This window comes from Electrophorus electricus, chromosome 25, assembly GCF_013358815.1.
Source record: "Electrophorus electricus isolate fEleEle1 chromosome 25, fEleEle1.pri, whole genome shotgun sequence".
Classification (NCBI taxonomy): Eukaryota; Metazoa; Chordata; class Actinopteri; order Gymnotiformes; family Gymnotidae; genus Electrophorus; species Electrophorus electricus.
In genome coordinates, this window is record NC_049559.1 from 8186000 (window position 1) to 8200999 (window position 15000).

Below are 15000 nucleotides of genomic sequence, written 5' to 3' on the forward strand. Positions count from 1 at the left end.
GCGGAGAGTGGGATGGCGAGATCCAGACCGGTGGAGAGGGGTAATAACAGGGCAGAGAGGAACCGGTGTTTAGCAGGCCGAACCACGCGGCACGGTACTCCTCCGTCCCAGACGCCCCGTCTGCGTCTCGTCTCCCCCCCACGACCACACCGTCTAGGGTCACTCGTGGAGAAGGGGTGGACTGAGGGGATTAGGGGATTTACGCAATGCTCTCCACCAAAACGTCTACCGTGCGTCCCAAATGAATGTTGATTACTTAATATATATTATTATATAAGGGTTTATATCTCAGCTGTATACCCCCCCCCCCCCCCCCAACAAACACACACTCAATTTTTGTGTGTATACAACTTCACACTCACAGTGGTGTCAACGTGTCTCTTCATACACAGTCTTTTAGTCCTCTGGTGCAGCGTGGAATTAAAGGACAGCATCCTCCATCATCATACAGAAGACATGGCGCGTGTGTGGGGTGTTCACCTCAGCACTTACACACAGAGTGATGTGTGTGTGGGGTGTTCACCTCAGCACTTACACACAGAGCGATGTGTGTGTGGGGTGTTCACCTCAGCACTTACACACAGAGCGATGTGTGTGTGGGGTGTTCACCTCAGCACTTACACACAGAGCGATGTGTGTGTGGGGTGTTCACCTCAGCACTTACACACAGAGCGATGTGTGTGTGGGGTGTTCACCTCAGCACTTACACACAGAGCGATGTGTGTGTGGGGTGTTCACCTCAGCACTTACACACAGAGCGATGTGTGTGTGGGGTGTTCACCTCAGCACTTACACACAGAGCGATGTGTGTGTGGGGTGTTCACCTCAGCACTTACACACAGAGCGATGTGTGTGTGGGGTGTTCACCTCAGCACTTACACACAGAGCGATGTGTGTGTGGGGTGTTCACCTCAGCACTTACACACAGAGCGATGTGTGTGTGGGGTGTTCACCTCAGCACTTACACACAGAGCGATGTGTGTGTGGGGTGTTCACCTCAGCACTTACACACAGAGCGATGTGTGTGTGGGGTGTTTACTTCATCACTTACACACAGAGCGATGTGTGTGTGGGGTGTTCACTTCATCACTTACACACAGAGCGATGTGTGTGTGGGGTGTTCACCTCAGCACTTACACACAGAGCGATGTGTGTGTGGGGTGTTTACTTCATCACTTACACACAGAGTGATGTGTGTGTGGGGTGTTCACCTCATCACTTACACACAGAGCGATGTGTGTGTGGAGTGTTCACCTCAGCACTTACACACAGAGCGATGTGTGTGTGGGGTGTTTACTTCATCACTTACACACAGAGCGATGTGTGTGTGGGGTGTTTACTTCATCACTTACACACAGAGCGATGTGTGTGTGTGGGGTGTTCACCTCAGCACAAGGGTTTCTGCTGCTTTCTTAATCTCGTTCACTTCTATTACTTATCTATGGGCTTTCTTCAGCCATGGTCTTGAGAGCTTTATATTTCTCAGGCTTTCTCTCTCTCTCGCTCTCTCTCTCTCTCTATTTCCCTCTTTATCTTTAGTGCAGTGTAATGGAGACATGGATCTAAAGACTCAGGGGGAAAGCTTGATTTGAGCAATTCCCCACTGCAGGGAATCACCAGGAGGTAACTGTCAGTCACTTTCTGGGCATGTCTTTGTGCATTTGTGATGTGTGTGTGTGTGTGTGTGTGTGTGTGTGTGTGTGTGTGTGTGTGTGTGTGTGTGTGTGTGTGTGTGTATGTTTGCAACAGCTTTTACCTGAATCAGTGTTAGTCTTTAAAGTAGCCATGAACATCTTCACAAATACATTTTGTAAAGTATACTTGAGTTTTTGTGATCGGTTATATCAATGTGCAGTCTGCTCTGGATGTATGTCCATGCTTTTATAAATTTCTTTAAGGATGAGCAAAGTTGTGTCCTCGGACTCTCAATAACAGAGGTGGCTCACCACATGCATATGCTACTTCATACCAGCTCGAAGCTTTACAAAACGTCTTTATAATATAGCCCTAATCTTTACATATGAATTGTAGATATGAATACAAAGAATGTGTTTCCCATGCCATTATATCTTTATATTAGAATAATATTAAGTCAAAGAATGTACTTTTTCTTATATTACAGTGCCCTTTCGCTTTCTAATTGCTCTGAGAAATACCAAAGGTATGGAGTAACCTTACCAATTAGGCAGGCCTATTCCTGCTTCTCTTACAACCTTCTGTGTTTAGAGTGAAAGGCGCTGGCTTCGCTCTTGCTCAATGATTTATCCAAGGGTCTCTCAGCAAAATCATACACACACAAACATTCATATTTCCCTTATGTAAGGCATCTACTCACACACACACACACACGCACGCGTGCGCTCTCTCCCGCTTATAAACGCACACGACACACACAAGTGCCGCAGTTAGATTTGCGCGCTTCACATTGTCCAGACGGCACACTGTCAGAGGCTGAAATGAATGGCTGTTTATATTAGAGCTCTGGTTTAATGAATTAACCGGCTGCCTGGCCATGTCAAACCAGAGGCTCGTAGAGTACTCCACTCCAGCACACTCCTCTTCCTCCCCTCCACACAGTGGCACACCCTGATTGAGTCCTGGGGGAGCGGCCGGGGTGAGATGCCCGGTGCCCCTCCAAGGATCCACAGTTACTTAGAAGGGGGCATCTGGCAGAGGGCTACCTCCCTCTTACCCCCCAACCCACACCCCCACCCCACCTCCACCTCTCTTTGTCTTAGTCCGCCTGTGTGGTTGCTTCCATTTTTCAGAAATTGGCATATGTTTAAACAAATGGCAAAAATATGTATACAAGCGATGGGCTCCACTGAGTCTCAGGGTAGGGTCTGCTTTTTAACCCAAATTCCTTTGGCTCTTTTCCTCTCTCTCTCTCTCTCTCTCTCTCTCTCTCTCTCTCTCTCTCTCTGTCTCTCTCTCCCCCTTTCGTGTTCTTTATTTTCCACTACTGGCATACTTTTTTTTGCCACTCTGACAACTGTACTGCTCTTGACCTCCACTGTATGCACTCTTGATTCCTCACTTTCTTGACACACTTCTAGTGCTCTGACATGCTCTTCATCCAAGTGTTTGGAAAAGCAAATCACAATAGAGTGTACAATGGAGTGTAGAGTGTGCATAGCCTTGGCTGATATGAGTATTATGCAGACTGTGTCCGTGTGTGTGTGTGTGTGTGTGTGTGTGTGTGTGTGTGTGTGTGTGTGCGTGTGTGTGGTGAAGAGATTCCATGTGTGTCATCTCTGACCTACACTGACAGTCTTACGGAAAGAGAACTGCGCACAGTGCCGGGGGCCAGGCAAGACCAAGCAGATGGGAAGAAACTGAAAGAGGGAAGAAAAAGGGATGAAGTACAGAACAGAGGGATGCAGAATGATGGCAAGGTCTTCTCATCTCACTGGAGTGCAACACAAGTTCCACGTCCCCACACTGCCACTACGACGAGGCACACTAGAGACAAACCTCTCTCCACTGCCACTGAAGATGGCACAAAGCTTCCTGGAAATACCTACTTAGTGGTAACTCTGGAATTGTTGTATTTTTTATTAGAATTAAATTTCAATCATTATCATGCATGTAGTGGACCTAACATTATATTTAATTGGGCCCTATTTTATATGGTTACAGTTTATTTCTAAGTCAGACTCATTCTTATAGTGAACAACCTTTAGAAACTTCAGAGACAAAATATGCAACCTGTCAAGATAAATTGTGAGAGAGGGGTGTTTAGTCATTTTAAGAGAACATACATCAGGACAGCAGTGGATAACCATCTCCAGCTCGGGTTCTGCGCAGGTCTTACTCGCTGCTTTCGTAAACACCCCCTCCTGCTTTGCATGCTGCTCCCACACTAAATGACCAATAATAGCCAGTTATTACATTTAAATCTCTCTCCTCGGTGGCCTTTGTTTTCCTCCAGTTTCTCTCTCTCCCTCCTCCTCATCTTCCTCCTCCTCCCACAGACTCCTGTGGGGCCTGCGCTCCTCTATGGCTTTGTGTGGTCCTGGGTAATGTGTGCATGTGTGTGAGTGAGCAAGCGTGTCTGCGTGTGTACATGTGTGTCGGGGGGGGTGCATGAGGTGTGGGGGGGGCTAAGATTGCAGTAATTACCCCAGTCATACCTGTTCATTAAGCTCACAGTTGGATTCTCGCTCATAAGCAGTTAGAAACCAATTAAAGCTACGCGGGCCATTAACAACTCTTGCCTGGCTCCACATCGTGGGGGGGGGGGGGGGGGGGGGGGGGGGGGGGGGGGAGGAGTCATCATAACGAGGAAAGATAAACGGCAGGAAGACATTGTGTGCTAATGACAAGGGCCTCGTCTTTAACACAGCAAGCGGCATGGAGAAGAAATGAGCAGGGTAAGTGAAAAGCACTAGAGAAGGAGCGCAGAACGAGGAAGAGAAGAGACGAGGCGAGACGAGAAGAGACGAATGAGCAAACACAACCATATGGTAACTGTGAACTCCAAGAAGAAATCCTGGTCCCAAATTAGGCAGGAAAAAAAGAAACGTGACTCAATGGCTTTGGGGGATGGAGGATAATGAATCTCGCCGTGTAAAAGCCGAGGTGTGTGAATCGGAGTGATTATGATACAATAGTTCTTGGTGTAGAGTCTGATTGCACAGGTATCCTCTCATCAGTAGGGGGTTGCGTTCAGTCGGCAGGGCCGGTGGAGCGGACTAACTCTCAGCTATGCTGGTACTGTGAGACAATTACACTCACTCTCCAAACGACTCTCTCCACAACTCCACCTCACGCTTAAACAATGGGCAGTGATTTAAGATTGGCACAGGGAACCACAGAAACCTGCCTTATTCATTTAGAGGCTTCTTCCGCTTTTAAAGTCTCTGAATCAGTGACCAACTTGTAGACTTAAATTAGCTTAAGAGAACCTGCTTGTATCCTTGGTGACAGCCTACCTACGTGGACGCGAGGGATACCGTTGACCCTGCAGAAACGCAACCTTTGTGTCCGTCAGGGACGGAGGCCGCGGACAGAAGACTCGTCTCGATGAGATCTAGAGGACCGAGAAAAACAAAAGGTCTGGCGCAACAACCAAAGGACTCCAGCTGTATTAAAAAGCAAACGATAAAATCTACCTTTTCAACGCATAAAGTAAAGTGGAAGAAGCAGTGTAACTCACTCGACCAAGAAAACTTCGCCCGACAAACTTTTCAATCACGGCTCATCGGGCCTCCGGTGCCACTTTTAATATGGCCCAGATAATGGCGTTGGTAATTGGTCACAACGCACTTCTGCTTAGGAGGAAACACGCCGCGCTATTGTCACCGTTCCCTTTGTCACGGTTAAAAAGGGGAGAAAATAAGATGCAATTTAGACACTTTTAAGAGGTGATCTTTCCTCGCTCCTTCCCCCCCACCCCCTCCACGCTCTTCTCCGCCACAATCACGGAGAAATTGCCGCTCGAGCAAGACTGTAATTAAACCCAAAGTGGTTTTCTTGGGAGCCGCGCGGCGAGCTAAATTAACGGGCCCTATTAGCGCGGAAGCGCACCGCGCCGGCGTCGGCGGCGACGCGTCTTCACGCCGTGGCAACGCACAGAGAAGATAAATACGCGCGGCTCCCGGCCGCTAATGTGCGGCTGTTTTAGCGCCGGAGGTGCGCGGATACTGATTGCTCTCGCCGCTGTTAAGTCGACCGCAAGCACATGGTGACGCGTCTCAACTCCCCTTTCCCAAAATGCTAAAATAACTACTTTTGCTTAAGACACATCAATAAGCGGATTTGCTTTCGCATTCCAGGTACTCTTTGGAAGTTGCAGGGTAGTCCACTTTTCAACGCAGACAAATCAACCAAATCGCACGTCCGTAAATCTTTTTTAAAATGTAGTTAGGTCGTGTAGCTCTTTCAAACCTATAAAGCATGAATTAAACATTTATTCGATTCACATCCGTTATGTCTATTATTTTTGGAAACTTATGACCTAATTAAGATGCAACATGCATGCCTATCATTTAAGCGTCATTTAAACGTAAACGTCTGTCTCTATTCAAACTTATAAACATTACATAAACAAATAAATCAACATGCACTGTGTGGTTTAGCTGTATTTTTGAGAAACCATTAGGTCTATATTTGAAGCGTAGCCTATCTTCTTACATAGAAACAACCTCTCTAAGGCCTGTTATTTGTCCGGTTTTAGAAGTGGCCCCTTTAGGAGTGTTGATCGGTTATATGACTAGGGGGAGACACCGAAGTTGCGAGGATTATCACAGAGGTTGGCCCGTGTGTGTCCCCTGCGAGTCCTACCGGACGCCTACGGGCCCCTGGGGGCCACACAGCTGCAGTCCAGATGTCCCCTCACGTCCCCTTCATCTTTACGCCGAGGACTGTCTCCACTCATCTGTTCCGTTAGTCCCTGGAACTACACCTTTAGAAAAAACTATACATCTTGTACGTGTGTGTGTGTGTGTGTGTGTGTGTGTGTGTGTGTGTGTGTGTGAGTGTGTGTGTGTGTGTGTGTGTGTGTGTGTGTGTGCGCGCGTGCACATCTTTGAAGGAGAGAGAGAGAGAGAGAGAGAGAGAGAGAGAGAGAGAGAGAGAGAGAGAGAGAGAGAGAGAGAGAGAAAGAGAGAGGGACTGTTTGCCTATCCTGCTGTATGTATTATTTTATGGCATTTTTGGACTTGCAAGAAACATACAAACTATTAACTATAAAAAGAGGAAATATGTTAAATTAATAATAATGAACAGTTAAGTTACTTTAGTGCTTTATTAACAATCAATCCATGTGCAGAAAATCATTTATTTTTCAGGCTGAGATTGGCGATAAAATTACTCGACAATGGATATATAACTTTCCCTTAGAAAATCCTTTTAGTATGTTAGTGTTTTAAGTTATTTCATACCTTGAAGGATAATTCTGTGAAAATGTCTCCATCCAGAGGAACTTATGTTAACAACAGTCATCGTTATGCCCCTAGCAGTATGCAATACATTATACCCGACATGTCTCCTTTCGCAGGAGGTATTTTATTTTGTTTGCACAGCTAAAGAAGGACCTCGGTCCGAAACCTGTACGTACCCGTGTGCGCTTCCTGGATCTCCACATCCTGGACAAGACTCCCGATACTACACTCGCCTACCTCTGTAACATGGTTGAAAATTATACGTGGCTCTGGACAATAACGTTAACTGTAAATGTGGAGCTATTAGGAATTACTGGTTTAACATTTGCTGTCAAGTTTCAATTTACACCGCCATCTTGTGGCTGATACGAGAACTTCTAACAGAGAAGCAGAGAAAACAGGCAAGCTAGAACAGGGGGTATAAATACAAAAAAACCAGGCTAATTAGACAAGATACATGAAATAGAGAGACGATGGGATAGTCAGTAAAAGCTTTATTTAGTCTAGGACACATCTGTATTACATTGATATTTGTTAATCTTTTAGAATACAATCTGGCTTTTCAAAATAAAAGCAAGGTCATTTTAAAGCTTTGTTTTTTGTTTTGTTTTGTTTAACACATGATACCTTTAATAAATACTCTTTGTTTACATAAGAACAACTAGTGATATGAGTTAGACAAAACAATATCAGATTTGTTTTTTAAAGATCAGTGTAAAGGCAGTCGAACAGAAAAGAGGCCACTGAAGACAATGTGGGCTACTGCTTCACTTTTAGAGATGCGATTTGGGTAAATGAACAGTGAAATTCTAAAGCAACATTTGAGGTGTTCACCTTTACTTAATACTGAAGTATTCAAAGTGAATGCAGTTTCAGAAAATAATGTTAAATTGTTTTAGTGCTCATTTACATACTACTAGAGATAACATTAAGAACAGGACTGGTGCCATTTTAAGACACTCATACCAACTCCGAATATTTACTTAACCATTTCGACTGATGATTTATGTAATTCTACCCAAGTTTGCTGTTACACAGTTTGCAATTCTATAAAAACCTGAACGTATGCAGTAGATTTTCTATGAGAAAACAAAGGTATTTCCACTGCAAGCTAAACAGCCCAAAAACTAATCAATTGTTTGTGCGTGTGTGTGTGTGTGTCTAGCTCGGCAGTACTGTTATCACTCTACTCTAACAAACAGTATTTGACCTCCATCTAATCTTATGGACATGAACATTGCTCTGCTGATCTAACCTAGTACTCTTGTGACCCATGCTGAGTCACTGTCCTTGTATGTAAACGGAAACAGAAAGCTAATACCATGACTGGACATTCATTATTCACCTATGGATCCTTAGCCTGGTAAAAAGATCCTGAAGAGGGATGTTTGGGGTCAGTAGGAGGCAGTTCATACAAACAGGACACTAAGGGATGCCTCAAGGTTCCATTATAGGCAAATTGCACATTTAATTAATTCTACTGTTCACCAGGAGACTGGTGAAGTTCTCTCCAACACATAATAACCATTGTTTAAGACGTTCTTCAGCTCTTAGTCCATTTGCTGAATGTGAGGCTCCCAAGCAAAAGCACACGTGCAAACACACACCCACACACACACACACACACACACACACACACACACACACACACACAAGCAGAGCCACACAATTCACCTTGTGTACATTGCGCGGCCTTGCACCACTGTAATACATACTTCTCACTCAGGGGTGGAGAGACCGTGAGGAATGGGAACGCAGGAACACAGGGAAAAAAAGCTCTGGCAATGTGCAGCCGCGCTGATATCTCACCCTGGTCAGGGAGAGAGGGGAAAAAGAAAGGGCAGCAGGACGAGGTGAAAGAGGTGTGCGTATCTAGAAAGATCTGAGAGGAAAATGAAGAACGTGTCAGTGGAATGAAGGACAGCGAGTCAACCACTAATTCGTTCGAAGCTGTTGGTTATTATATGAATGTTCCGTGTGCATGTGTGGTATGAAAGTGGAAAGCACTTTTGGTTCCCAACTGATGAATCTGATCTGGCCGTTCTTCTTAAGACCATGTAGGAAACTAGAGACAAATGTCATCAACAGTCATCGGTCCTTTAGGAAGAAACAATCCAATTCTTCAGACAGCAGAGAAATCCTTCACATCCAGAATGTTTTTCCCCTTACAATCAACATTCACACACATACACAAACCTAAACACACTTACCTACACAAAAAGGTCACACACATATTGACACACTAATTGACACACTTCTTATTCATAGTAAAAGAAAAAAAAAGGTATGTTACATATTTTCACTTCTATATTACCTTGTTAATATGGAGAGAGGAAAGCTAAATTCTAACATGACAACTCCTTTTTGTGTTTTCTTTTAAGCATTTGACAATAACGGCAGAAGCTTTCCCTCTATGCAGCAATACTAATAAAAAGTGTTAAACGACAGATTCCACAACGTTGCCATGGCGCTAGTTAATGCTTCAGTGGCCTTCAGCCATCTCAGGATTCAGCTGCTTGTTCAGGGCTCCCAGTGCCCAATGTCACGTTTGAACATTCATTCAGAAGCACTGAAGGTGAATGCTGTCGTCCTTTTGCTTGTTCAAACCAGAACAAAGAGAGAAGAAGTCACATGGGGTCAGAATCCCATTGTTACAGAGGTGTTGGATACTGAAACCCCAACTTGTGACCTCGCTAATGTGGGGGATCCTTAGGACGGTTCTTCATGGCATTTACAGTTATTGGCCAGTAGAGGGCAATATTGTAAAACGAAGTGACAGGATGATACAAATCGCTAACATGGGGTCACACACCCCTCACATCCTTTTTCCTTCTCTCATTTCCTTCTGGCATCTCCCATCTGATCCTAAGCAGTTTGGACACTGTCCAGTCTGGATTTGCCACTGCAGTGGGACGCTCACCACTGGTTATTCTGTAAAGGGCTTGAGCAGAAGGCCCCGGTGACACAGTAACACTGCTAAGTCATGTCCACTGTGCACCTGTAATGAGACAATGGCATCTCCTGCTACTTCTGTTACTGGGACCAGACGTGACAGACCAGGCCATCTCAGAGGACTGCTGGAGTTGGAGGGATATGTCCTTCGGTGTTGCCTCCTAACGAGCTTCACTTCTCAGTCAAACTTAGTACGGGAGGCAGCTCCTAGCTGTGACAGGAGACAGAGCATCTTAAAGGAGAACATTTGCAGGTCTCGATGGGTTCTTGATTTGACTGGTGACACGGTGCAATGGTCACGGGCCATGGGCGTAAAGCAACGGTTGAGTGAAAGTGCCCCTTGTGAATCTAAGAGGTTGCAGGAGCTTTTTTTTCTACTCAGCGCTCCAGAAATGACGATTCGCTTCCAGCACACAGCACAACCACAGAGCAACACTGAGTATGAGAAAGCAACAGTACCTAAAACAGCTCTCTGCGGGAGGCCTCAGACCACCCTGTGCTAAGTGGAACTCTCTTTCCAAGTTAACAGTTTTCACAAGAATGTTACATAGTAGTTTAGTTCTTTTTCAGAAACTTTGTAAGGACATTTTAAGTAAAATATTTCTGATTCTCTTTTTACACACAGAAGGGGCCTATATGTATGCATCAATGAGGAACTCACTTTACATTTCCCAATGGTACATGGTATTCAGTACTCAGTATGTAAACCCAGATCTATACATTCACAGCAAATGGTCACACTCCGCTGGCTCTATCTATTGCACTAACGAAAAGCTTTTCACCCAGCCCTGCGTCCGTTTTCCAATTCTCTCTGCACGCCTTCAGGGAATCTCTCACGTGGCTGGGAAGGGAGACTTAGGAAAGTGGGACCGGATCAAGCGAGACCTGGGGGGGCGGGGCCTGAAGAGGCGGGGCCTAGAGAGCCAGTATTCAGATGCGGCCATTGCCATGGCTACTGCCCCGCCTGGAGGTGAGGCTGTGTGGTGTGTACTGGAGTTCAGAGGTCAAGGCCAGTCCACAAGCCTCACAAGCCAACACCAGCTGCCTCAGAGCATCCAGAGCATCCATTTTAGCAGTGCGTAGAAGGTCACACTGACCCTGAGTGAAGGGCAGAAACAGAGATAGAAAGAGATAGAGAGGAAGAGACAGGGAAACAATGCAGAAAAAGAAACAGAACATTTATGATGAATAACATTATATTGCCACTTAGGCAAAAGTTAGAATTGAGTGCATGAAGAGGAGAAAACTTTCCTCTCTAAGTCTCAATACTGACACTTTTAGAAAGTTTGGCATTGTCTGTTCTACAATTCACAATGTGAGTGACAGGTCCCGAAATCAGAGCCTATTCAATGCTGCAAAACGCTGAAGAATATCAATTAGTTTAAAAATGAAACTTCAGTGTGTTCACAAATTGATCAAAATAAGCAAAAGAATCCCAACAGCAGTAAGGATGTGAGGCAGGAAGAGTCTAAGAGTGGGGGGTGGGCCTTCCACCTTCAGGACGGTGATGTTCCACGTGAAGCTCTCCACAACTTTGCTCTGCTTGCGTCCCTTCAGGTTTTCCTTCTCCCCTAGCTTTGGCAAATCCTCATGGAACACCATGCCTGGTGAAGACAGGGCATTGAACACACGCACGCACACACGCACGCACACATACAGCATCACATTATCAAGAAGGACCGTGCAGGACACCTGCAAAAAAATCATGTATAAATGCATGAACGCCTATATTCAAACACAGTCGACAGGTGTGATTCTGCAGGATCTGGCAGACGTCGGCGCTGCAGCTAGTTAGGTAGCATCGTGCTAGCCTACATGGAGCGTCTCTCTCCTAAAATTCCTCTCACTATTTCCCTCTCATTCCAGAACAGCAGCGCATGTTCCCGTTCACTCTCTCAGCCAATTACTGGCATAGGCGCATACCATTCCACCTCAGAGTGAGTTCTGAGTTCATTTTCACAGGCATAAATAGGAAGGGAGTGTGTGTGTGTGTGTGTGTGTGTGTGTGTGTGTGTGTGTGTGTGTGTGTGTGTGTGTGTGTGTGTGTGTGTGTGTGTGTAAGTGTGTGTGTGTGTGTGTGTGTGTGTGTGTATGTGTGTGTGTGTGGGTGTGGGTGTGTGTGTGTGTGTGTGTGTGTGTGTGTGTGTATGTGTATGTGTGTGTGTGTGTGTGTGTGTGTGTGTGTGTGTGTGTATGTGTGTGTGTGTGTGTGTGGGTGTGGGTGTGTGGGTGTGGGTGTGTGTGTGTGTGTGTGTGTGTGTGTATGTGTGTGTGTGTGTGTGTGGGTGTGGGTGTGTGTGTGTGGGGAGAAACAAGAGAGAGATCTGTGATGTTCTAACTCTATCTGCTTATTCTTTGGCCTTTTCCATGGCGGACAGCTGAGTGCACGGGCCATGGCTCTCGTCACATGGACGTGGTGGAAATCTTGCCCTCACTTCCACGGTAACGGCACTCCCTCACTTCCACGGTAACGGCACTCCCTCACTTCCACGGTAACGGCACTCCCTCCCCCACAACCACTCAGTATGGGCCTCTTGGCCCACGAGCAGCGGGACAAAACAACAGTACAATTGCGAATGTTTGATGTTAACAAAACATGGCATCAGCTGTTAATTAAATACTGTAGACTGTATCAGCCTGCAAGGGATAATGTGGAGTATCCCCCCCCTCACACCCCGTGGCCACCAGTGGGATATTATTACTCCCGCGTCCCTGGTTTCAACCCACCGTCTTTCTGCACCTGGGCGATCCTCTCCTGCACGCCGTCCGCGTTTTCTATTAGCTGCTTATTAGCTGAGATCATCTGTGGATGACATATATATATATATATATATAAGGCAGTAAGGTTAGGATCCACAGAACCAGAGACACGTTGTATATTTGTCTCGTGGTCAGCAGAGACCATGCATGCTCTCTCCCACACTGGAGATATTTATAACGCGCAGACCAGCCAGACAGCTGGGCCAAGTCTGCCTGTTTGTCTGTCTGCCTTACTGCCCCCCACTCCTTCCCCATCTCGGATGCTCCAGAAGACGCCATGTCCAGGGTGCAGCAGAGAGAGAAAGAAGGATGGGTGTAAACAGGGAAGCGATATGATCATCGACGTCCAGGCCTGTACGCCCGTCTTGCCGAGCAAAATCCCGCTCAGGTTGAAAGAACAGAGGAAAAGGAGGACCGCGCTCATGTCTGTCCACGCACCCCCACCCACAGACACGCCCATGCCCACCCACGGACACGCCCACCCCCACCCACGGACACGCCCACGCCCACCCACGGACATGCCCACGCCCACCCACGGACACGCCCACGCCCACCCACGGACACGCCCACACACACCCACGGACACGCCCATGCCCACCCACAGACACGCCCACCCCCACCCACAGACACGCCCACGCCCACCCACGGACACGCCCATGCCCACCCACGGACACGCCCACCACCACCCACAGACACGCCCACCCCCACCCACAGACACGCCCATGCCCACCCACGGACACGCCCACGCCCACCCACGGACATGCCCACGCCCACCCACGGACACGCCCATGCCCACCCACAGACACGCCCATGCCCACCCACGGACACGCCCACGCCCACCCACGGACACAGCCCAGGTGAGCCCACGTTCGTAGTTGTAGGCGCTGAAGCAAGGAAGGAATTGCATTCAGTAGCTAGGCAACCTCAGGATTTGAAGTGAACATCTCAGGGACTGTGCGCGCACAGGCCGGCTATCTCCGGTCTGCCTGGGCTCACCACGGTGACTACCCACACTACCCTGCACGCATAACTCTCTCATTCACGTTGTGTCTCCTCAGTTTGCCCTCTTATTCAGTGGTGTAATAAGATAATTCTGTGGGTTGCTTGTTGCTTGCCTGTGTTATTTTTACCATATAACCTAACAACCTACATGATGAATAGCTTTTGGTCCTTTACATTATATGTTTTGCACTGTCCTCCGTGTAATTTGGCTCTGAGTACCTTAACTGCATTAAGTTTATTGTGTGGGTGGGTAATTTAGTACTGGTGAATTAGGCCAAACAGTCCAAACAAGCAAGGGGTCCGAGCAGTGCGGACGCCACACCGGTAGCTCATTCCGGTGTGTCCCATTCTCTGCATTCTGTTGCTTAGCAGCTAGATGGATGCTGTGTCCCAGTCTACCTGACACATTGCTTAGCGACCAGACGGCGCCCCGGCGCAGGACAGGCTCGCTCGCTCACTCACTCACTCTTGGCGTGCGACAGACCTGTCCGACTGCGAGAGGGGGTGTGCCGTGCTCGGCTGTTCGCTGCTTTTATTAACGCTCCATTTTCATGCAAACGTTTCCTTACATTTTCTCTTTGTGCAAATGCAAAACTCCAAAGTCACTGAAGTGCACTTGAGAAGTCCGGACTCTCCTGTGGACAAAGCCATGCTCGGCGTCTACCCAAGATGGTTCCCGTGAGTGTGTACGTCTCCTGTCTCTGGAAAACCGCACTAAAGAAAGAAGCCCTCTGGAATAGATTTTGTCTTATGATTATTGAATTAGACCCTAGAAACCAAACAAAAAGAAATACTGAAAACGTCTATATCATGACTAAGACCACCCTTTGGCACCAGTGTTTCCATTACAAAGACAGGGCCATCTTGACTTTGTTAGCCATTTAAAGCTTTCTTTTCAATCCACGCGTGTTACGTACCACGTCGTAGGCATTAAGCAGCTTGCGCGTGGTGTCATTCAGGTTGCTGAGGGGCTCCAAGCAGGGGTAACCATCTTTCAGAATGAGAGTGGCCCCAGGGGGCCCATCGGCTCCTTGCAGTCTTGTCGCCAGGCTCTGGATGCACTGCTTCAGTTTGGCCACAGGGGGGAGGCCACACTGCTCTTTGAAAGCCACAGTCGCACTCTAGAGACAAAATAAACAGAAACAGAATGTTATAACGCACACTTCAGAGTCACCACAAACCCACACGCAAAACGCTGCTGACCGAAGATGAGCAAGAACAGCCCCACGTTCATGTTTTCACTCTGCTAGCGGTTAGCTTCTCCCAAATACAGCAACTCACTCAAATTTATTACGTTTTATCTCAACACGACGACAGATAATAGCAGGTATTACCATAAACATCATCTGTGACTGGCTGGTCTGTGTTACACAGAGAGATAAAGCTGCCCACTTACATCAGC

General features: G+C 47.0%; 1 protein-coding gene across 1 annotated transcript in view; it reads right to left on the reverse strand.

The window, feature by feature from the left end:
- Positions 1–7360: 7360 nt before the first annotated feature.
- Positions 7361–15000, reverse strand: part of plcl1 (phospholipase C like 1) — a 47037-nt gene continuing 39397 nt past the window's right edge. Inside the window, exons 5-8 of the mRNA XM_027026274.2 lie at positions 14516–14719; positions 12564–12639; positions 11331–11440; positions 7361–10934 (exon numbers count right to left, since the gene is read on the reverse strand). Of these exons, the coding sequence (XP_026882075.2) occupies positions 10767–10934; positions 11331–11440; positions 12564–12639; positions 14516–14719 (558 nt within the window). The 3' untranslated portion in view covers positions 7361–10766. The remainder of the gene's footprint in view (positions 10935–11330; positions 11441–12563; positions 12640–14515; positions 14720–15000) is intronic.